The sequence below is a fragment of the Phocoena phocoena genome, chromosome 1 (genome assembly GCF_963924675.1).
Source record: "Phocoena phocoena chromosome 1, mPhoPho1.1, whole genome shotgun sequence".
Classification (NCBI taxonomy): domain Eukaryota; kingdom Metazoa; phylum Chordata; class Mammalia; order Artiodactyla; family Phocoenidae; genus Phocoena; species Phocoena phocoena.
Window position 1 is genome coordinate 50,619,173 of NC_089219.1, and position 25,304 is coordinate 50,644,476.

At 41.5% G+C, this 25,304-nt stretch overlaps 1 protein-coding gene across 3 annotated transcripts in view; it reads left to right on the plus strand.

The window, feature by feature from the left end:
• The window catches only part of FGGY (FGGY carbohydrate kinase domain containing), a 399,164-nt gene that overhangs the window by 279,132 nt on the left and 94,728 nt on the right, over positions 1-25,304 (plus strand). For all 3 annotated transcript variants that reach the window (XM_065876468.1, XM_065876483.1, XM_065876476.1), the window contains one exon: positions 9,880-10,027. In XM_065876468.1, the coding sequence (XP_065732540.1) occupies positions 9,880-10,027 (148 nt within the window). The remainder of the gene's footprint in view (positions 1-9,879; positions 10,028-25,304) is intronic.

Sequence of the window (25,304 nt, forward strand, 5' to 3'; positions counted from 1 at the left end):
CCAATATGCTTCAAAGATTAGGAAGCTTAAGGAATTACTAGAGAATTGTCCCAGATTTGAGGAGACTAAGATGCTACTACATCTAGAAACAATGTATGATCATGAGTTAGATCTTGGCCAGAAAAAAGCACATTAGTGGGGAAAACTGTCAGCATTCGAATAAGTATGGAGATTAATAATAATACTATATTTATGTTAACTTCTTAGATGGTGGGTATAGGGGAAGTCTGCATACTAGTTTTGCAATTTTTCTGTAAATCTAAAATTATTTTGAAATAAGAAGTTTGAAGAATAATTATTGAATGAATTTCATGATAATAATGCTTAGTGGTTGGGCTTTTTAACAAAAGTAAGGTATTTTATAATATTTTCAGAGAAACCCCATTCATGTAGCTAGTACCTGGCAAAAGGGAGATAGTCGAAGGTGGAGGTTACTATCCTAGATCCTGGAGTCAAATTGCCTGTCTCAGCTGTACCCTTTAATAGCTTATTACCCTGGGCAATGTACTTAACCTCACTGTGCCTTAGTACTTCACTGTACAGAAAAATAATAACAGTAAACACCTCATAAGGTTGTTGAGAAAATTAAATGAATTCAAATAGTGTCTGGGATATAGCAACAATTGCTGAGCTATAAAAAATATTCAGTAAATGGTAGTGGTAGTGATAAAAGTTGTTGTAGTTACTCGTATTAGAAATTTTCATTCCACCAAGGGACGTCTGTTCTTATGGGGAGGCACACCTGCACAGAGCAGAATGAACTGCATACTGACTAGAATATAAACTCTGTGTCATCAGGGTGCAGAGGAGGATTGATCCCACCAAGGAGTTTGAGAAAAGTTTCATAAGCTTTCCCTTCTACGAGTCTCTAGTTACAATGTCATTACCATCTACAGGGATCATACCACTTAGCCAATAACTAGCACTTTAGTTGGCTTAGAGACCACATAACCTAGAAGAGGGATGCCTAACCTCAGACCACCAGGGAACCCCTTAATTGTGTGCAGAGTTTTGTTGATTATATACTTACATGTACATTTCTGGGAAGAGGGGCCATAGCTTTTACCAAATTCGTGAGGGGATCCAGCATTTTAAAACCTCTAACCCAAAGGAAAGAGCACAGATGTAGAGTTTAGAGATCTAGATTCAAATCTCAGCTCCCACATACATAGTTGTTTGAACCTTAGTTTCCTTATCAGAACATGGGATAGTAGACGTGAGAAAACCGGCCATGGATAGCTCTGAGAATTTATTTTGAGTTTACAGAAGCAATGTATTTGGAAAGGCTTTGTAAACTGTACGCTGACAACGACAACAACCACTACTACTACTTCTACTACTATTACTAATGATTATAGAAGAGGAGGACATTTTGGAGGGGATTGTTCTAGGGTTAAGCAGAAGATGTCAGTCATCCATCACCTGCCTGCCTTCTCATGGAGTAGCAAGAACACTGGACTGAAGTCTTGGCTTCTGGTACCAATTCTGCCATCAATGTCTTGGTGACTCAGTTTCCTCACCTATAAAATTACAATGATCCCACCCTGCTTAATTCATTTTCCAGGTGTTATGAGGATGAAAGTAGACCGTGGAAATGCCAGTCTCTGAAGATCTTAGACCTCAACGCAAATCTAAGGGATAGGTTAGACTTTGCAATGAAATAACTCAAAATGTCCAGAACTTTCTTCTGTAGCTGAGCCTCATGTGAGTAGTTTTGATTGAAAATAGGAAGAAAGGGAGGATTTGTGGATTAGCATGTAAACCCAGAGAAACAGCAGCACAGTGTGGTCCAGAAGCAGTAATTTATAGAACTCAATCTTAGAGTCAGACTGGATTTACATCCCACGTCTCTTCACATGCCAGCTGACTTCTTCCCGCTTTCCAGCTACCTCTCTGTATTTTTCCCTCTATCTAGAGCTAAGTTGCTCCAAAGCATTGCCTGTACTCTTGGTCAGTTTCCTCACTCCTCCCTTGCCCACTCCAGTTTGATTCTGTCACCATCGGCCCCTGAAACGTTTACTGTTCAGGTCCTCGGCGACCACAGGATGTCTTCCAGTCCCCTTCCTTGAGCTCTCAGCTCCATGTGGCACCAATGATCACTCCTTCTCCTTCCCACACTCTCTTTTCTTGGCTTGCCAGAATGTCACCCTCACCCAGTTTTACTTCTGTATCTCTGACTATTTCTTAATCTCCTTTTCAGGCCTATGGTCCTTTTCTCTGTCACTAACAACAAAGTTCATCACAGCTACATTCTTGGACCTCTTCTCTCTTTGTGGTCTTTTCCGTGATCCCATCTACATTCTTGGCTTCATTTCCTTCTATATTTTGATGACTCTCAAAATTTTATCTCCAGTTTGTATATACTTAGTAGGCATTCAATATTGGTTCTCTTCCCTTCCAATTTCTTTTTATTGTCTTGCAAAGGAAAATGTGTCTCTATCTTATCAGATCTATAAATAGACTATATCAAGATTAGCACTCACTATGCTTCAGATCTTAGAAATAGGAATAGTTGTTATTAAGTGAAGTTAGTTATTTGGAAGGGACAACAAATCCCTTGGATTCAAAAACTGTATGCCTCTTGTGGTGTGACTTAGTGCTGTCTGCAAACAGCAATGCAGGTCACCCCTATCTCAGAGCTTAGCATCAGCAAATCCTATTTGAAACCATAGAAACAAGTGTTGATAAACAGATTGAGTATTTTATACTCTTGATTTACTGTAATCCTTCTAGGCTTCATCCTGAAGAGAAGCCTTCTGTGAGCTTATGAATTAAGTAAACAATAACTAGATGTACCCATGCATGTAAATGGCAACCGGAGTCTCTTTCTATGTAGGGCCAAATATCCAGAGATGTTACTCCGTAGCCAGAGATCACCTTCCATTGATGATAACTTCAGCTCTTTTCCTCTAAACTGCCCATTATTGTCTTACTTTTCTTAAATAATCTTTACCAGTGGTTCAGAATGAGGTTATGGTGATGGCACAGTTCGGTGGGAAGATGTCATAATCCACAAGTGCTGGATTCAAGGTTGACAGCAGAGCCAAGGTTAAAATCCAGGTCCTCTGACTGTCTGATGAGTGTCTTATGAGCACGTATGGTATAACAGTGAACAAAGAAAAAACAATCCCTGTTTTCATGGAAATTGTGCTCACGCACATACACACACGTATACCTATATGTATGTGCGTGTATGTTTATGTTTGTATGTATGTAGAGAGAGAGAGAGAGAGCACGTACTCCAGGAATTGGTAAGCATGCTAAAGAAAAATAGAGATGAGTAAGGAGACATAGAACGACAAGAGGTGTTGGAGTGACGGATGGGAACTATTTCAGGTGGAGAAGCCGTCCTTGATGAGGTGGCACTCAAACAGGACTCTGAACTGAATAAAGAGAGAGATCAAGCCATGGTTATATGGAGGAGATCCCTTTAGCCCAAAGGAACAGCAAGTCCCAAGGCCGGGAAGCAGCAGCCAGCTTGGCAAGCTCAGTGGACATTGTAAAGGGCACTGTGACTGACCAAAGTGTGAGGGAATGGGGGACAGATGAGAGGTAAAATTTAGCCAAGGGTCAAACCATGCGGGTCATTGTAAAAAGCTATAAGACCACTGCACTTTTTTCAAGGTTTGTGTTTTTGAGCAGATGGAAGACACAGTCAGATTTACCTTTTAAAAGGATTACTTTGGCTGCTCTGGGGAGAATAAACCAGACCATTGGTGGGGACGGAGGGTCAGTGGAAGACATGACTCCTGACCTCAGCAAGTTTATGGTCTACTGGAGGAGGACTGGAGACAGAGAAGCCCAGCATGTTCTGAGCTCCTTTTTCAGCAGTCACTGCAAGCAGTGGTCATTTCTCATTGTGATTCTGTGAATTTCCGGTCTCTCAGGGGTGCAAGGTTCTGCTAATTCCCATCCTCTCTCTCAATCTGTCTTTCTTTTTTCCCATTTTCCCTGGAGTGTTTTGTTATTCCTTTCAGAACAATCAACTTTTCTTGATGTGATTTATTCTTCAAACCTCTTTTGCTTCTGTGATTTCTATAATCCCACTGAGGATCACTTTAAAAATGTACTGGTCCCCCATATGCCAAATCTCAGAATATAGCTAAACATTCCCATTAAAATCTGTATAAATGCCCCCGCCCCAGAGCAAGAAAAGGAGAAAGAAAGACCAAGAACATTTTTTTAAGAATTTTCAGTGTGCCTGGCACTGTGCTTAGTGATAGTTTTATATATATATATATATATATATATATAATCTAATTTAATTCTAGTTGAGGAAATGAGTATTATAGGGACTCCACTTCTAAACATTGTTTCCACTGTGCATTCTACTCTTGTGTTCTCAGATTGTTCCCTTGGCCTTTATGGCTTCTTCAACCTTGGTCCCTCAGTTTGACAACTGGGGCCATCAGTCTATCCACAAGTATTGACCTAGGCTCCCCTGAGCTAGGACAGTCATAGACCCAGGGTGATGATATTAACGCCTCTCATCCCCTAGGGTGTGCCAGGATAAACGGTAAATTCTTGATGTCTCTTGGATGAGAAATGTTTTTCTAAATAGACGTAAGCTGGGTATTACAATGCCTTTCTTTGGCTTCTGTTCTACAGGCAAGGATAAGAAAGTGTTCAGGGCACTGGGGTCCTCTCAAGAAGACTGAGGGCTGTGCTGACTTAGGAAATAAGTTCTTCATTTTCTGCTTCTCAGCAGATTCACTGTAGCCCGGCACAGTGCCTGGCACATGGGTGGAAGTGCAGGGTGGGGTGTCACAAGATGCTTATTCCTTTTCTCTGCCCCCTTCTGTGGGGTATACCAGCACGCCTGGAAGGTTGTGTCCATATGACTCCAGAGATCTACTCTTTTGGCAGCTGTACTACGATGAGAGGGAGAGGTAAAAATAACCTCTAACAGTCCATGCGGGATCAATATTCATACATTCTACACTTCAGTAACCGTGTTGAGCACCTGGTGGGCTGCATAAGATGTGACTCTTTCCCAAAAGGAATTCAGATTCCAGGAATGGATACAGATAAAATTAAGAGGCAATTGTCATAGAGTGGAGGAAGGGCCATTCATTCACTTGATGGCTACTCTTGGGTGGTTCTGTGTGCCAAGTTCTCTGCTAGATTCTGAATGTATACTGGTAATGGTCTGCCTTCATGAAGCTTAAAGTCCAGAGAAGGCCATAGGCAGTTAACAAGTAAATGAACCCATAAATAAGTCTATGGCGACCAAACATGATATGAAAGAAACTAACAGAGTATGATGATAGAATATCAGGGAAACCCCATTTAGATGAGGTGGTCAGGAAAGCCCTAGCTGATGGAAGCACAGTTAAGATCTGAAGGATATAAATGAGCTAACCACGTGAAGAGCAGAAGGGAAGAACACTAAAGGTTACCAAAGGGGAAAGGGGGGTCGGAGGGATAAATAAGGAGTTCGGGATTAGCAGATACAAACTACTAGATATAAATAGATAAACAATAAGGTCCTACTGTGTGTGTATATATATATATATATATATATATCTGAATCACTTTGCTGTATATCAGGAACTAACACAACATTGTAAATCAACTATATTCAATTAAAAATAAAAAGATGAGTCTAGAACAGTGATAGCCATAGGCAGGTAAAGAAGATAAGGAAGAGAATTCTAGGCAAGAGGGAGAAGGATAGGCAAACATTCAGAGGTTAAGACCTGCATATTTTGAAAAATTAGAAGTAGTGTAGTGTCACAAGAGCATGATGTGTACAGTGGTGAGGAGGGATGCAGAGTGGAAGGCATGTCTGTAACATGGTACAATGTTGGGAGAGCTAGATAATGAAGAACATTATGCCAAACAAGGAAGCTTATACTTTATCTTGAGGACAGTGGGGAGGAATCACTGAAGGTTTTAGATAGGTATGGAGTCATCATCAGAGTTGCATTTTAGACGAACCACCCAGGAAGGAGTGCAGAAAACCTAGTTGGAGGGGGCACAATTTCAAGGCAGGAGATAAGTTAGAGGGCCAGTCCTCTAATCCAGACATTTGAAGAGGGCCTGCATAAAGTAGTAGCAGTTATGAGGGAGAAAAGCATGCTGGTTAGAGGAATATTTAAAATAATAAATTGACAGAACCTGGTCCAAAATTAAATTTGGAAACTGAGGGAAGGAGAGGAATCAAAAACGATACCCACTCTGACTCTGCCCCCAAAATGGTTGCTTGAGCAGCCACTTAAATGAGTTTGCCTTTGGTCAAACCAAGGAGCATAGAAAGAAGAGTGCGTATATCAGAAAAGATGATGTGTGTCATAGTAGACATTTTTTAATTGAGGTCTGTTTGGGCATCCAGGAGGAAGCATTTGATGAGTGCTTGGATATTTGACATGGAACTCATCATAGAGAAATGAGCAGGAGATAAGGGCATATATTTGGAAGTCTGCAGCAATAGCTAGTTAACTGGAGCCCTGAAAGGAAGATGGGATCATCCAAGGGTGTAGAAAGAATGAGAAGGGGGCCAAGGACAGGTCTCTGGGAGTCTTCATATACTTAAGGGACAAAGAGAGGAAGAGAACCAGCTAGAAAACCAAAAGAGTATTGTCGCGTGGAAACAAGGGGAGGAAAACAAATTAGTGAGAAGTGGCCAAGTGGTACAAAATGCAAAAGACAGTTCAGGTAAAATAAAGGCGAATAATGGTCCATTGGAGACAGCAACAAAGCGGGGATTTCTCCTCATGGTGGAGCCAGTCTCAGCAGAATGGGGCAGGCAGAATACCTATTGCAGTGGGTCAAGGAGGAACTGGAGGTAGTGTGGAAGCTTCTTTTCCAAGACTTTCTCTTACTCCTAGAAAAGGCACAAATTCTTCTGTTAGACCATGTGTTCTGATTTGGGGTTTGAAAGTACAGTCACCATACTTTGGGGCATCCTGTGAATCCAAAGAATTAAATGGTTTATAGAGAAGGAAAGTAGAGTTTCCAGGGGTGCGGTATGCATTGAAGATTGTGAGCCATAAAGTCTGAAAAAAATCTTCCCTGACTCTAGAAGTGAATTTCCTGTGATGGAAAACAAGAAGGAACTATTTATTGATCAGCTATCATTTTATAGTACTCAGGACTCCATATTTAATCTTCATAGCAGCCTATAAGGTAAAAGTATTAACCCTGATAGCAAAAAAGTAAACTAGGCTTGGAGAGGTTTAGTGTACCTGGTCAGCCACCTGGTATACAGTGAAGTCGCTTTGTGATTCTTGAAACTGTATTTTCTTCTTCATACACAACAGGACTAGGAAAGCAAGGATTTCTCTCTCTAAGAGAGGATAAATGAGTCTGGAGTTCATGAAAAAGAAGGAGACCTATCACTAGGAACAGTTAATATGTGATTCCCAAGCTGGAAGAGGGCAGACAGCCATTTGAGAAAGAATTGATAAAACATACAAACTGAAACAAAGTCAAAACCAAAAAAGGCACCATGCAAGGTTAAAATTATGTGAATAATGATGTGCATTTGTTATTTTAATGTTTTCCAAGTGAATTTCATTTTGAATGATATACTCAGATAGCGCACATGGTAAGGGATAATTGAAAAAACGTGCAGAAGAATGGCTGCATTCAAAGAATAAACATACAGCTGCGAGGAGGTTAGGAGTCAAAGGGATAAGCATATGCCCCATCCCCCAGGGATCTCATTAGTGCACGAGTGACCGTATATGTAGAGGCTAAATGAATCTCACTGTTTGCAAAGACCCACAGTAAATGAGACAATGACAAATCAATAGTAATTAGGCCGATAGATTCTTATTGACCCAGATGTCTGAAACCAAATGCCCTGCTCTGAGATTCCTTGAGAGACAAAAGATTTATAGACATGTGCTTCTTCTTTTTTTTTAATCCCTTTACTCTAAGTGCAGTGATGCTCTTCTGAAGTTCAGTGTTGCTAGAATTAGTGCAGACTCTTGACTTCTGGCTGGAAAGGATGTTCTTGTGGCCATCGTTGGCCGTGTGACTGTGTTAGACCAGGAGCAGAGAGAGCTGGGAGATAGAAAACCAGGGTGTGATCGTATTCTCCCCACATATGTGGTTCTGGCCCTACCTTCTGTGGAGACCTCAGAGGATCCTTTCTTAACACTATCATAGAATCATTCTAAAACAGAGTTTGAATGTAGGGGCTTTGACAAATAATTCCTGGCTGGGGATACAGAAAACACATGGCTTCAGAATCACAGAGAGGGTTTAACTTTGGACTCGGTCACATGTCTACACGCCTTACTCATCCCCTCTGTAAAGGGGTGTTAGTGGTACTCGGCTCACTGGGCTATGTTTGAAGGCCAGAGGAGCAAGGAGCAGTAGTTGATGTTACTCTGGTCAGTGAGTCTTTTCCCAAGAAGATCTTCATCTTCTAATATGATGTAAGGCCGAAGATTTTTACAGACAGGAATGAGGAGTCAGGGCAAGAAGCAAGGAGAGTGCCTGGTAGGTTGGACTGCCCTTGCCTCCTCCCAGCACACTTCTCACACTTACGTGTGCACACACACATTCTCACACTTACACACACACATGCACTCACATAGAACAGTTTTGTTTTTCTGTATTTTCTATCTTGGAGTTCCACATAAAGTTTTTATTTAATAGGTGTTTGAAAACCACTACTCGTTTGTTTCTTTCTTTACACTTAGTTTAGAAAACTTTTAGGAATTTCATGGGATCCAGAGGGACACTCACAGTGTCACAAAACTAGAACCAGAAATCGTTGAACTGCACCCCTAAAACATTTTAAATGTAAATAATAAATATTATCTTACGTATCTTAGATATCAACCTCCCTTGGTCATTGATCTCCTATACTTTTTTTCTACCATTATTCAAGCCATGTTTAAGGCTGTGGTTCCAAGGACACCAGTGGGAAGTGGCATGGGATGCCAACCCACCTTCTTCTAGAATTGTCAGTTCAAGAGAAGGAAGCACCTTTAAAGAGGGGAAGGGTAACGAACTTTTGTGTCATGCAGTGAGGTTTCACCCAGTGAGGTATTTTATACCCATTATATGCATGGGAAAACTGAAGCTCAGAGAGGTTAAGTCACTGGCCCATTTTACCCAGCTAGGACAGGTAGAACCAGCATCTGAATGCAGGACTGCCTTGACTCCCAAGCCCATCATCTCTGTCTCCCTCTCAGGTAAATAGACTGAGAGAATGAGAAAGGTCATCCGACTCCCTCATTCTACATGTGAAGAAACAAAGGCTTAAAGAGAGAAAGAACTAGTGCAATGTCATTTGGTAGGTTTAGGTTGGAAACCAAACCTCCTAACTCCTGATCCTAACTGCATTCACTCCATCATATCACTGCCCTTAGCAAACTCCTATCCTGAGTCGGGGAACCATCTGCATTCACCATCATATTATTATTATAATTAAGAATACTGATTTTTAAAAATCCTTGACATATGTCCAGTAGTGTACATTTTGCAAAATCCTGTATCTTCATCTACATAGTCTCCTTTGATCTTCACAAAACCCTATGAGGTCAGTTGGGCAGGGATTGTGATGGTTGTTTTTACAGATGCAAAGAGAGTGGTTCAGAAAGTTTGAATAACTTTCTCACAGTAGTGGTTACACACCTACAATGGAGTAAAGCCATTCTTGGATCTGGTCTTCTGAGTCCAAACCTTTCCACCTTCCACCAGGACAGGCCTCCAATCCTTGATGAGAGTACAGCGTGATTTGAGAGTGTGGTTTGCTGATTTCTATGGGTTCGGGGTGGGTTTTGTGCTGAAGCTTTTGGGACCCTGCTTACTTTCTGGATTTGATATGGGAGTACAAATGATTTCTTTCTACAGAGCAATTTGCTCCCTGACCCTACCCACCCACCCCCCTTTTAAAAACAAAATCCACTTCTCTTCCAGATGCCAGAGTATCTATGCATATTTGAACAGTCACCTGGATCTGATTAAGAAGACTCAGCCCGTGGGTTTCCTCACTGTTGATTTACATGTTTGGCCAGATTTCCATGGCAACCGGTCTCCCTTAGCAGATCTGACACTAAAGGGCATGGTAAGTAACAGTCAGTCCTTGCACGAAGGTGAAGGTGGGCCAAAGGGCTACAGAGTTTGAAAGAAGCAAAGTGAAGAGAAGGCAAAAGAGGAAAAATAAACAAAGCCGGCCAACAGCCCACTGGGTTCTTGCAGATTCACTGCTGTTGTGAAGGCTCTTGCCGCTCCTCAGGATGATCTGCTGGAAGTTCTCATTGTTTCTGAGCCACCCTTGAGAGCGTTCAAAGCAGGATTTCTTACATGTAGCTACTGCTGCCTCTTTGTCCCACAGAGCGGCTGGAGGTCGCAAGCCCCTGCCTATGTAATCTTTGTATTTACATCAGTTTGCAGAGTCATGTTCTCCATCTCCATCTCCAGGCTGCCGGGTGAGTAAGTGGTGAATGTTACGACCTATGGTCTAGCTTACCACAGCCACCCATCTGCCTAGGCCCTGAGTCAGGGCTGCTCAGAATGCATGCCAACATTATTAGGGTTTCAGATAAACTTTGGTAGAAGTAAAATAAAATTAATAACTTACGTTGGTGGTGAAATTCAGCTCTTAGTGACCTTCAGAGTCACTTCTAGTGCAGATATTTGGGGCCGGAGGGGCCAGGATGACCTTGGTGGAAGAGCTCACAATCACCTAAGCTAAGAGGTAACATCCTGATGGCCAGGTGAAACCGGTTGCCTAAGAGTAGCTTAGACACAGAGAGTTGTGTTTGAGGACGGATGAAGCATGTGAAAGCTAGGGAAAAAGAGCTAATCTACAGTTCCAAGAGGCCAGGAGAGACCACAAACAAGAAAAGAGGCCATGAATTCAGAACTCACATGTCAAGAAGTGGAGAGCAGAGTGTGAGGTGCATCAAGGCGGGGGTTTAGAATGGAGGCCATGAGCAGTGCAAGGTTTATGCAGTGCGTGACAGTGGAGCAGGCCTGCTGGCTTGAGGAACTTCAAAACTTAACAGGCTTTGGCTTTGTGATTAATTCTATTGAGAATATTTTAAATATTTTTATGAGGCCAACAGAAAGACCCAATCTTTATTTTCATTACCTACTTGACATAAGCAACTTCTGCTAGTAAAAGGGAGTCATGGTGGAAAGAAAAGAAATTGGACATAGGGAAAGTGATGTCTGTCCGGAGTCCATGAAGTGTGGCCCACACAACAAATAATGGTCTCGGCCTCCTGTTTGGCCCATGGAAGCAGAAGAGGAATGTCTGGAGAGGGCCACATGGCCACAGGCTATAGCTAGAAAGCCATACTTTCAGGCAACTGGCTTTCTGGGTACAAACAGAGGTTAGGGGAAGCACACATTTTGTATGAGTACAAAAATCCATGTCTTAATTAGAGACAAATATCTAAAGCCAAATATAGGAGACACTTAAAATGTTAAAGAAGTGAAGAAGCATGACCAGTTCATAAAATGACCCCCAAACAAAGCAGGGTTGTATCTTAAAATGATTGCAGCTCTGAAGTCCAGGGCTTGGATCTGGAGTCCTTCCTTTGGGGTCCTTTCCTTGCCAATACCTGCTGTACCAGCTTCATCATCCAGCATGGCAGGTGCCATGGCTTCCCAGTGGCTTTTGTCTGTGTTAAAACCAACCCTGACATCCAGAAACTTAAGAATTACTGTCATTAGGATTCCAATAATGGTAGCCCAAACACAGACTAGAATGCCAAAGGAAACAATGGAGTGCTTTTAAGACTGTCTGTCTCATTAGAACAAGTATGTAATCACCAAAGGAGACTTCTTGCACAGGGACATATGCCCAATGGTATTAAAAATCCTGGTATATTTATCTTTTTAAAAGTTCTATTGTTTTATAAACATACCTTATACATCACCTGATGTTTCTTAGCAGTGATTTCCCTTAATAACTGCCCTTGGGTTAGCCTTACCTTTGAATAGCTGTCATTTGATGAATTTACCTCACAACGCTGGAAGGAGAAGATGACCTAGATAAGATAGAAGGAAGGAAATTCTGGGCTAAAAATTTTCCCCAGGGCTTCCCTGGTGGCGCAGTGGTTGAGAGTCCGCCTGCCGATGCAGGGGACACGGGTTCGTGGCCCGGTCCGGGAGGATCCCACATGCCGCAGAGCGGCTGGGCCCGTGAGCCATGGCCGCTGAGCCTGCGCGTCCGGAGCCTGTGCTCCACAACGGGAGAGGCCACAACAGTGAGAAGCTCGTGTAATGCAAAAAAAAAAAAAAAAAAAATTTCCCCCAAATCTCTCTTTTTTTTAAATTTTTATTTTATATTGGAGTATAGTTGATTTACAATGCCGTGTTAGTTTCAGATGTACAACAAAGTGATTCAGTTATACATATACATATATCTATTCTTTTTCAGATTCTTTTCCCATTTAGGTTATTACAGAATATTGAGTAGAGTTCCCTGTGCTGTACAGTAGGTCCTTGCTGATTATTTTATATATAGTAGTGTGTATGTGTTAATCCCAACCTCCTATCTTGCCTCCCCTGCACCTTTCCCCTTTGGTAACCATAAGTTTGTCTTCCAAGTCTGTGAGTCTGTTTGTTTTGTAAATAAGTTCATTTGTATCATTTTTGTAGATTCCACATATAAGTGATATTGTATGATATTTGTCTTTCTCTTTTCAACTTACTTCACATAGTATGATAATCTCTAGGTCCATCCATGTTGCTGCAAATGGCGTTATTTCATTCATTTTATGGCTGAGTAATATTCCATCGTATATATATAAAACACATCTTCTTTCTCCATTCATCTGTTGATGGGCATTTAGGTTGCTTCCATGTCCTGGCTATTGTAAATAGTGCTGCAGTGAACATTGGTGTGCATGTATCTTTTCTAATTATGGTTTTCTCTAGGTATATACCATATATATCATATGGTAGTTCTATTTTTAGTCTTTTAAGGAACCTCCATACTGTTCTCCATAGTGGCTGTATCAATTTACATTCCCACCAAAAGTGTAGGAGGGTTCCCTTTTCTCCACACCCTCTCCAGCATTTATTGTTTGTAGACTTTTTGATGAAGGCCATTCTGACTGGTATGCGGTGATATCTCATTGCAGTTTCAATTTGCATTTCTCTAATAATTAGCAATGTTGGCATCTTTTCACATGGTTTTTGAACATCTGTATGTCTTCTTTGGAGAAATGTCTATTTAGATGTTCTGCCCACTTTTTGATTGTGTTGTTTGTTTCTTTGATATTGAGCTGCATGAGCTGTTTGTATATTCTGGTGATTAATCCAATGAAGGTTGCTTTGTTTGCAAATACTTTCTCCCATTCCATAGGTTGTCTTTTTGTTTTGTTTATGGCCTCCTTTGCTGTGCAAAAGCTTTTAAGTTTAATTAGGTCCCATTTATTTATTTTTGTTTTTATTTTCACTACTCTAGGAGGTGGGTCCAGAAAGATATTGCTGTGATTTATGTCAAAGGGTGTTCTGCCTAAGTTTTCCACTAAGAGTTTTACAGTGTCTGGCATTACATTTAGGTCTTCAATACATTTTGAGTTTATTTTTGTGTATGGTGTTAGGGAGTGTTCTAATTTCATTCTCTTACATGTAACTGTCCAGATTCCCTAGCACCACTTATTGAAGAGACTGTCTTCTCTCCATTGTGTATTCTTGCCTTCTTTCTCATAGATTAATTGACCACAGGTGTGTGAGTTTATTTCTGGGCTTTCTATCTATCCTGTTCCATTGATCTATATTTCTGTTTTTGTGTCAGTACCACACTATTTTGGTGACTGTAGCTTTGTAGTATAGCCTGATTCCTCCAGCTCTGTTCTTCTTTCTCAAGATTCTTTTGGCTATTCAGTCTTTTATGTTTCTATACATATTTTAAATTTTTTTGTTCTAGTTCTCTGAAAACTGCCATTGGTAATTTGATGGGGATTGCATTAAATATGTAGAGTGCCTTGGGTAGTATATTCATTTGGACAATACTGATTCTTCCAGTCCAAGAACATGGTATATCTTTCCATCTGTTTATGTCATCTTTGATTTCTTTCATCAGCATCTTATAGTTTTCAGAGTACAGGTCTTTTGCCTCCTTAGGTAGGTTTATTCCTAAGTATTTTCTTTTTATTCTTTTTGATATGATGATAAATGGGATTGTTTCCTTAATTTCTCTTTCTGATGTTTCATTGTTGGTGTATAAAAATGCAACAGATTTTGTGTATATTAAGTTTGTATCCTGCAACTTTACCAAATTCACTGATGAGCTCTAAGTAGTTTTATCATAGCCTCTTTAGGATTTTCTATGTATAGTATCATGTCATCTTCAGACAGTGACTGTTTTACTTCTTCTTTTTCAGTGTTGATTCCTTTTATTTCTTTTTCTTCTCTGATTGCCATTGTTAGGACTTCCAAAACTATGTTGAATAAAAGTGGCGAGAGTGCACATCCTTATCTTGTTCCTGATCTTAGAGGAAATGCTTTCAGCTTTTCACTGTTGAGTATGATGTTAGCTGTGGGTCTGTCATATATGGCCTTTATTATGTTGAGGTAGCTTCCTTCTCTGCCCATTTTCTGGAGAGTTTTTATCCTAAATTGGTATTGAATTTTGATGAAAGGTTTTTTTGCATCTATTGAGATGCTCATATGGTTTTTATTCTTCATTTTGTTGATGTGGTGTATCGCACTGACTGATTTGTGGATATTGAAAAACTCCTTGCATCTCTGGGATAAATCCCACTTGATCATGGTGTATCGTCCTTTCAGTGTATTGTTGGATTTGGTTTGCTAGTATTTTGTTGAGGATTTTTGCATCTATGTTCAAATCTCTTTCCCTCAGTCCAATTTTGGATAACATCAAAATAATGACCCTGAATCTATTTATCATGTTACGCTTTTGCCAGAACCTACAATGTGACTACTTTTTCCAACATTCATTCACAAAATGTGTATTTGGTGCTTACTTGGTAGCAAGTACTGCTAAAGTATAATCCTTACATTCATGGAGCATATTTCAAGGGAGGGAGGTGCTTGATAAAATGTTAAGTTAAAAAAAACGTAACATCTAGAATGTCAAGAAAATCCCAGTAGGGCAAGAACCATATATGATTTTTTCTTTGGGCTCCTGAAATATTTCTCTGAGCACATACTAAGTACTTAATATGTACTTATTGATAATTGATAGTCAACATGGAGATAATAAGAGGTCATCTGTTGGTTTAGAAAAAATATACATGTGAACAATTTGCTAATTCTAAATGAATTAGATTGCTACTGACTCTTACTATCCCTATGATCAGTATCTAAAACCAGTCATAATGTCCGGGTAAATGAAGATAAGAAGTTTCCATTTTATTATAATTATGAGTGCCTTTGTTCATCAATGAATTAACTAATTATTTTAACAGATACAGGCCCTGTTATAGTTGGTGGGGGATATAAGTAACTGGACACAACTCCAGCTTTCAGGAGCATTAGTGTTTTGGTGGGGTCGGGGAGGAGAGGCAGGCAGAATATATAAACAAGCAATGGGGATACAGGTTCAAACTCCAGGTCCCACTCACTGTCCAGCGCTCCTTAGACGTGTGGAAGATGATAACCTAACATGGTCTCAGCACTCAGATAGGAGGCTTCAGATAGGAGGTGACATTGACACTGTGTGAAATAGGGAACGGGGTCTGGGACCAAGGGAAACATAGTATGTGCAGTGCTCTAGAGGGAGGAGAGCGTGGCGTGTGAATGTTCACGATTTTTTTTATATCATTGTCTAACCAGTGATAGATTGCATTTAGCATTTTATCTAGGTAATTAAAAAAATACCTTCTCAGAGAATGACTGGCCACTCCCTGTTCTCCTTCTGCTTCAGCAGCATCACACTCTCCCAGTTCTTTTCTCCCCCCTCTGTTCTCTCACCCTTGTTAGACATTCATCCATTCAAAAAATGCTGGTTGGCCACCTACTATGTGCAGGCCTATGCCAAGCTGAGGGAACACAAAGAAGAAAAGAAACTGCCTGTTCCAAGTTCACATGAAAATGGGGGAAATAATATTGTACATGTGTGAGAGTGTGCATATGTGTGTATGTACATAATGTATGATCCCTATAATGCAGACATCTGTACAAGCCTAAGGAGGTGCTCAGTAAATATTTTTTTAATTTTTTTTTTAGGTGGCATTTGGGCAGCAAACCCTGATGAAGCCTTTCTCTGTGTCACTTGAAAATACCTGTGAAGATAAAAAAAATAAAAAGCGTAAACTCATTCTGACTTTAACAATTAAGATGACTTTCAACTAGGAAAACTAGAATTGACAATCTCAGAGAGAATCTGGGAAGATCTTCCAGAATCTAAAAGACTAAATGTAACTTGTTTGATAATCATAATATCTGACATGAAAACAAAATAAACCACCAGCCTTGCAAAAGTTGGGACCTCTCCACTTTCCGGTCCCTAGCTGAAAAATGCAAGGTCCCTTTAAGCCTAAAAACAGAGCAGTCACCCCTCTCCTCTGCTGCTGATGGTTAAGGTTTTTTGTTCTGTTTTGTTTTGCTTTTTGGAAGCAGCCAGTGAGTTTAATTTCCCAGAACTCCTCCGCAACCCGGACCTTATCTTCCCTTTCACTTCAATCCATTAGAAAACTGCCAACCCAAGTAGACAACTGGGCTGGAAGTCTGATTTAGAATGAATGGTGATGCACTGCAGTTCTAAGGACCCTGAATCAAACTCTGTTAAAGGGGCAGAGATAGGGAAACCCTGTGAATTTGAAGGAGGGGTGTAGTTTTGCATGTCTACTATCTGTCCTAGGATTAGAAAGCAGGGCAGTGGTGATCCACCTCTGGGCAACAGGTACACAAAATAAAAACTGCTGAACTCTGGGAATTGGCAACTAGCTATAGATCTAAAGAGGCAAATCCAAGTTACAGTTAGCGGGGCTGAGAGTAAATTGTGTACTGTATGCTGGGAAACACTGAATATGTATAGCGCTCTTGTTAAAATGAATTTAAAAGGCAATAAAGTGAGTCCATTAGAAAAAACATGTTGCACACAAAGAAAAAGAAATATCATTTTGAACACTTAAGGGAAAGGCCTCTTAAAAATTACTTACTACTGAAACCAAAAGAAAATATTTTAAAACTCCTTTGCATATTCAATAGGATTTTTTTTTTAAAGCACATCTCTTTGAAAGAGAGCAGAAACTTACTAGGAAAAAAAATGAGTTCAGATGGAAAGGCAATGGAATGAGGGGAGAAAAAGGAAATGATAAAGACAACTAAAAATACAAACGCAGAATTAAAACTTGCATTGAAGGTTTTAATGCAAAACACATAATTTTTACTGAAGAAAATAAGATCAGAGCTGTCATAAGACATAGTATATATTTTAAATTTTTTAGAAAAAAATTTTGATGTAGGGCCTATGGCTTATTTTCTTTTTAATTTCAACAGTGCTTAGGTCAAAGATAGGCACTGAATAATTGCCTATGGTTAAGCAGTTAGTTCAGTCTTCACTTGTCAAGTGAGGAATGAATAGTGATCTGCTCAAGGTCACAACACCGAGAAACAGCAGAGCTTAGATGAAAACAGGAATCCCGACTTTTAGGATGCACACTCATGAGCCTCCCTTAACTCATACCTGTGGACTTCACGGAATGCACTGACTGTAAAACGTGAGTCCCCACAGTTCCATCATGCCTGGCTTCACACTGAACCACACTCTGTGGCCCAGTCCCTGCTCCCCTGTCTTGACCACCAGCCTTCTCACTCGTTCTCCCATCTTTCCCCTTACCCTGATTCTGGGATTTAAGCTCTGACCCTGTCTCTTCTCAGTAATGGTTCTCTTTTTCTTTCCACCCTCACTGACTCAGATTTCAAAAGTAATCACCACTCCTGGTTTGACCTGGGTCTAAACCCTTCCGCTTTAGGTGCCTACCCTTATAAGTAGGAGCAGGGCATACCCCAGGAATCCTTCCATTAGGCTCGATAGAATCATTTTCTTTTGTCTGGTAAGAGTTGGCTCCCTGCCATGTCACTAGCTGTTTCATTTTTCCGTTGGTGATGCATATGTTGGCCTGCAGCACTGGGCTAAAAAGAGGTGGCGGTTATGGGGTGGGCAACTTAATAGCACACTTAGACCAAGTAGCCGGCAATGTAAATAATTTCTCCTTGCCACTTGATAAATGAGGCACGGAGAGGTAAGGGCTGTACGTATGATGTTTGAAAGAAGCAGAGGCTTGGGTAATAGCAATCAGTCACAAGACATTTAACACCAGTGATTCTACGGTCTTTACAAACGAAACAAAACAATGCTTTTTAAAGAAATATGACGTGGTCACACATAAAGAGATGAAGCTAAATACTCACCACCAGGAATGGTTGCATGTTTTAGATAGTTTGTGTATGTGTGATTGTTTTTTTTCTGAATGGTTGGTTAGATAACTTTTACTCTAGTGAAGCAGTAAAGTGAGCCCAGGATTTGAAGCCAGACCTGTATTGGCATCCTGGCTTGAAAATGTGCCAGTTGTGTGACCTCTGAGGTTAGCTCTGTGAGGTCTGTCTGCTCATCAGTAAGCAGGTGCGGCACAGGCTTCCTTGCAGGGTCGTTGTCAGAATCAAATGGAGAGACTGTCACACAGCAGACAGACAGCAACAGCAGCTGCTTTTGAATCTGTAACTCCTGCTGAGTGGCCCTTACTTGCATGTTTACAAGATGGCCTTTGAACCCCGGGCAGCCAATCATGAGCCGCCCACCTTAGTCCCAGGACCAATGGGGCCTTCCAGTCACGGAGGTCACCAGCCATGAACAATCCGCTAGAGAGGCTGAACAATCACTTGGTCCATCACAGGAACCAAGTTTCATACAGGGGTAGAGATTAGTCTTCTCTACTTAAATATTTAAGTCCTTGGCCCTCAGTTTCCTCAGCAACACAGTAAGCAGCTCAACTCTGGTATACCTTACAAAACAGCTAGAGCTGGAGGAGTTGTGAAAGAGTCCTTGCCTCCTTGTACACATGACCAGTTTTTATTCTCAAATTAATATGACCTCTTTGTTATGGTGGTGTTTTTTGAAAAGTTCTTTTCCTGAAATGCCCACTCAAAGAAATAAATTACCTCAGAGATATATCAGGCCGTGAGAACACACCATATTCACCAATTGGTTGAAACGTGTTTTTCCTGCTTCACTTTGCAAGTACAACACTACCCAGAACGGAAAGTTATTTTCTGGTTCTTTGAAGAGCTGTGATTTCTAACATAAGGCCATATGCTGCTCAAACTGCTAGAGAGGTTGAGTGCTGTTCCAAGCGTTCTTCAAAGCAAGTACAAAGCAACGTGCATGTGGAAAACTGGGAGAGAGTCAGGAAAGAAGCGTTAAGAGATCTTAGCCAGTTCCCAGAGTGACTCCCAGCTAGAGACAGGCATCACTAAACAGAGTCAGACGCGGTGGAGTCAGCGACTAGGATGAGTATTTGCAAGAGCTCAGGAGAAGTCGGGCTGAATCCCTGTGGCTTCCTCCGATGGGGAGATGGTTGATGGAGCTGGAAGCTCATGGGCCAATTAAGCAGCCTTTGAGTGATATATTTTAAGCCTTGGAAACACATGGACTCTTTGATATGAGTTTGTTGATGTTTTTGTTATGATATAGTGCTGTTTTATGTACCATTTTTTACATATTGTTTTTCCCTATGAAAAATTGAATCCTATAATGAAGCTTAATATCCCCAGTATCGTTTAACTGGTTTTGGATAATGTATTTTTTTATTGAAGCAACTAATTTACCAGCTGGTATTGTGATTTGTAATGCGTGCTGTTTTTTCAGGGACCGTGATGTACCAAACACCATGGTAGATGCTTTCTAAGCATCATCACCAACTTCCCTTGTAACCCTGCAAGACAGTATAATTACTGCATTGAAAGGAATGGAGAATCTGAGGGTCAGAGAGTCTAAGTAATTTACTCAGAGGAGAAAAGAACAGAAGTGGTAGTAGAACCCAGTCAGTTCAAACCGAGGTCACTGACATTCTCTGAGAGGAAGAAAATGAAAAACTAGATCTTGATATTTTTGGCATTCCTTCGGCTCTATTTTCAATATGTCTGAAATATTTCTCCCTCATTTTAGTGATTTTTTTAAAAATGATTTTGCATTACGGAATCAGACTTTTCTTTCTTAGTGCTTTTTATCTTCGTTGTATACACCAAACAACAAATAAAACTGGGGGTGAGAGGGGTGGTGTGGACTGTGGACAGGAACCCTTCCCAAGGTAGTGTATAATGACAAAAGACTGAGGAGTGGGACTTCCATGGCAGTCCAGTGGTTAAGACTTCACCTTCCAATGCAGGGGGTGTGGGTTCGATCCCTGGTCAGAGAGCTAAGATCCCACATGCCTTGTGGCCAAAAAACCCCAAAAAATACCAAAAAAAAACCCAGAAGCAATATTGTAACAAATCCAATAAAGACTTTTATAAAATGGTCCACATCAAAAAAACTCTTTAAGGGCTTCCCTGGTGGCGCAGTGGTTGAGAGTCCACCTGCCGATGCAGGCGACATGGGTTCGTGCCCCGGTCCGGGAAGATCCCACATGCCGCGGAGCGGCTGGGCCCGTGAGCCATGGCCGCTGAGCCTGCGCGTCCGGAGCTCCGCAACGGGAGAGGCCACTGCAGTCAGAGGCCTGCGTACCGCAAAAAGAAAAAAAAAAAAAAACTCTTTAAAAAGAAGACTTAGGAGCGAATCAGGTGGAAATCTGCCAGGAAGACCCCAGGAGATAAATAATGAGAAAGAATTAAGGCAAGAGGACCAAGGATGGTATCCAAGTTGGTGTGTAAATCCAAGACAGGGTTAGATGACAGCAAGTGTGGACCAGGACGGTTGACCAAAACAGCCTTGGTTACACTGGTGCAAACGTGTGTTAAAATGACTTAGATTTAGAGCATCAGAAGCAATGCAGACAAAAGCGTGAAGCGCCTGGTACATCTGGAAAACAGCAAATGGACCAGTGTTAAATGGTGTAGAGTTCACCAATAGAATAAAGTTGTGAGGGAGAATGTCAGTCCATCATGCAGTTATTGTATGTGTATTAGTTGTCTGTTTCTGCTATAATAAAATACCACAAACTTAGAGGCTTAAATTTATTATCTCACCGTTCTGTAGGTCAGAAGCCCAAGCTGGCTCAACTGGTTTCTCTGCTCCTGCTTTCACAAGACCAGAACCAGGGGCTTTTATCTGGAGGCTCTGGGAATAATCTGCTATCAAACTTCCTCAAGTTGTTGGCCAAATTCAGCTCTGTGCAGTTGTAGGACAGAGGTGCCTCTTTCCTGGCTGTCAGCCAGGGATCCTCAGCTTCGAGAGGCCACCCACATTCCTTGGCTTACTGCCCCCTTCCTCCATCTTCAAAGCCAGCAGTGGTGGATCAGGTCCTTCCCATGCTTTGAATCTCTCTGATTTCCACTTCTACCTCATCTCTCCTGCTTTATTCTTCTGCTGTATCTCTTGACTGACTCTTTTGTCTTCCTCTTTCTGCTTTTAAGAGTTTTTGTGATTACATTGTGCCCAACTGGATAATCCAGGATAATCTCCCTATTTTAGGGTCAACTGGCTAGTAACTAGTTCCACCTGCAAAGTCCCTCTACAGCAGTGCCCAGATTAGTGTTTGAGTAATCAGGAGATGGGGACCTTGGGGGAGGGGGAAACGTCTTTAGAATTCTGCCTATGACATTGTGTTAACACATTTATGTGCATTTCCCATTTCTGGGTGAGTTTTCGGCAATGTGTCCATTCCTGATACTGATACCTATAAATATTTTCAGGGAAATTTGTCCCCCTTTCTCTTCCAGGCTGCTGACTATCTCAGACCTGTTCTCCAGTCCCTGGCCTCTATCCAGAGGTTTTCCAGAAATCTCTCTGATCCTCCTCATTTCCTTGCTATCCGGTCATCAGCGCCTCCTGCATTATTGACTAAACAAACAGCATTTTTTTGCCCCTTTGTGTTCTGAAAAACTTTCAATCAATTCCCTTGAGCCTTGGATACCCCCTCAAGCTCTGATGACCTAGAAAATCTCAGGACAGGGAATCCTGTTTTCTTGTCTCTTGTAATCTTTAGAAACCCCTTGAGATCTATTTCTAAGCCTTTTTTTTTTTTTTTTTTCTTAGCAACATATATAACTACTTAAATTCTTTTAACAACTAAGAAGGGGAAAACTTAGCTAACTAAATTACTGATATATTTGTTTATAATCTCAACTACTCCGGGGCATATGGACATATAATTCACAATACCAAAGTTTAGGGCAATCATTTCTATAATTTATTGTGCATTAGGACCTTGTTAAAAATGCAAAATTCTGGGCCCACACCAAAAGTTCAGTAAATTAGGAGTTGGATCACAGGAAATCTGCCTTCAACCCAGATCCCGGGAAAGAGTTAAGAGATGTGCCTAAATTCGCACAGCTGCCAAGTGGCAGCAGGATTTAAGCTGATGTCCAGGATGAAGATCATCTGTCTTTCCCATTCACAGAGTAAATGGAAGTGTGTAGGTTGATAAGGACTAAGGCTTCTCCAAGGAGTCCTTGCAAGTGAGTCTCCCACTGTCCTATTCCTGGGTGCTCATCAAGGGCACACTGCTTCTCCGCACTCCTAGACATCCAGACCTTTCTCCTATGATCCTGATGCTGACGGCCAGCACACTTTCTACCCTACGTTCCCCACCCTGTACAACCACTGGTCTTCAGTCCGCATCGCTAATACCCTGACAGTACCCACAGCATGTTGCAGGAGATCCTTTATAGCTGTATCCCAATTAATGAATGGGATTGAGCCCCTCATTGCAATTCAAGAGGAAGGGAGTGAACATTTATTAAGAGAAGAGAATGAACATTTATTAAGCACTACAAGTGTCTTGTCGATTTGGTACAGCTTGCTGAAAAAGTAAGACGCCGTGCAAACGATAGCTCATTTTTAAAAATTGATTAATTAATTACTTTTGGCTGTGTTGCGTCTTCATTTCTGTGCGAGGGCTTTCTCTAGTCGTGGCGTGCGGGGGCCACTCTTCATCATGGTGCGCGGGCCTCTCACTATCGCGGCCCCTCTTGTGGAGCACAGGCTCTAGATGCGCAGGCTCAGTAGTTGTGGCTCACGGGTCTAGTTGCTCCGCGGCATGTGAGATCTTCCCAGACCAGGGCTCGAACCCGTGTCCCTTGCATTGTCAGGCAGGTTCTCAACCACTGTGCCACCAGGGAAGCCCAAACGATAACTCATTTAATCATTAAGCACCTTGAAGTATTATTATTCCTATTTTACAGATGAAAAAAAAAAAAATGAGACTCAGAGTGGTTACAAAACTCACACTGTCCTGCAAGCAATTAGAGGAAATGTTGAGATGTAAAGCCATGTGTCTTACTCCAGAGCACATCATCTTTCTGTTCACCTACACTTCTCTTCTAAGCTCAGAAATCCCAATAGTATTTACATAAACATTTTATAATCGTTATCTAGGAGGTTGAAATTGTCCATTGCAGTTCACATCTCTTTGGCCACCATATGCCGCTTTCACACACCTCTAAATATTAACTATGAGTGTTTTCTATTACAGTCCTCTTTTCGCAATAGCCAAAATAAATAAAATGTGCTTACCATTGCAACTCTCCATGGGGCTTCCCCACACATTTCACTCTCTCGCCCAAGCATTCGAAAGAGACACATGCACATCTATAAACAAATTCCTTCCACTTATGCTTCCTTCCCAGTTTTTCTTACTGATAGAGCCATTCAGCCTTCAGCCAAGGGTATAGCCTTCTCTGGCCTATCCCAGCTTTCTCGCTGGTTACAAAGCTGCACCTCTCCCAGGACATCCCTGACATTCTCAGGGCACTGCCACCTGCATACCATGACAGCTCCCTGAGGGTCCTCTGTACCTCCTGGGTGGTCTACATGGCAGGCACTCCTTAGAAAGTTCCTTCTTAGGCTGACTGCCATTTGATTTTTGTCAAGGTGGGGCTGGGATTCCCGATACTTGAGAGAGAATCAAATGATGATCTGCCCTTCTAGTGTCTCCATTTGCAAATCAGGTAAGGTGTCAAGGAAATAGGGATTCTGGACCATAGTAATTTCACAGTTTAGAGAGGTGTCTTTCACGGAGTCACATTTCAACTCCATGGCCCTGGTGTTAGTGGTGAGGGAATGTTGGAAAGAGCTATGGGAGAACCATGTTTGCTTATTTATTCCCTTTGGATACTGAATACCTTCCATATGGTGGTCCATGTAATAAATTCCTTCTAGAAATTCTTCCCAGGAATAAGTTTGTCTCTCGTGAAGCATAGGTATGTTTCATTTGTCATAAAAGAAAGGCTACGTCATCCATTATCTGTCCCTCTTTTGCCATAGCTACTAGTAAGCAAGCTCAGGAGTTAAATTTAGTGCTCATTTACACTGATGATCTCATTCTCAATTTCTGAAGAAAAGAAGCTCTCTTCTCTTTCCTTCCTATGATTTTGAAGCTCTGAAGGCACTAGAAATTTAGAGAAGGGCCCTTGCCATCTTTTTGCTTGAATATCAATACTTTGGGGAAGTTCTCATGACTGGGATTAAGGAAGCAAAATCTAGTGATATTGTACCCCTCCTCTCTTATGAGTTCTTACTAATTGAGAAGAATATCAGAGCCAGTTATTGTCAATACAGAGCCCTGGGGTTCCTAATAACTTAATAGGAGAATGACTCTTTTTTTTTTTTTTTTTTTTTTACATCTTTATTGGAGTATAATTGCTTTACAATGGTGTGTTAGTTTCTGCTTTATAACAAAGTGAATCGGTTACACATATACATATGTTCCCATATCTCTTCCCTCTTGCGTCTCCCTCCCTCCCACCCTCCCTATCCCACCCCTCCAGGCGGTCACAAAGCACTGAGCTGATCTCCCTGTGCTACGCGGCTGCTTCCCACTAGCTATCTACCTTACGTTTGGTAGTGTATATATGTCCATGCCTCTCTCTCGCTTTGTCACAGCTTACCCTTCCCCCTCCCCATATCCTCAAGTCCATAGGAGAATGACTCTTATATAAAAAGTCAAATTCCTCCCCTACCCCCATCACAGTTTATCCACCTCTGGCACTCGGGACCCTCCTGTGGATGGACGTGTGTCTGCCAAGCAGACACACACCCAACCACGTGGAGGGTCACGACTTGATTCGCATCTCATTGATGACCAGCGATACGAGGCCAGAGGCAGCCTACCTTCTGGGCTGGCTCTGGAGGAGAGCTCTAAACTGTGGCCCAATCAACTTTCCCAACAGACCACCAACAGAGATGCTGTTGAGGCCAAGCCAGTTTTGGAGATGAGTTAAAGAGAGACCATTTATGACTAGTGATCTTTACCCAG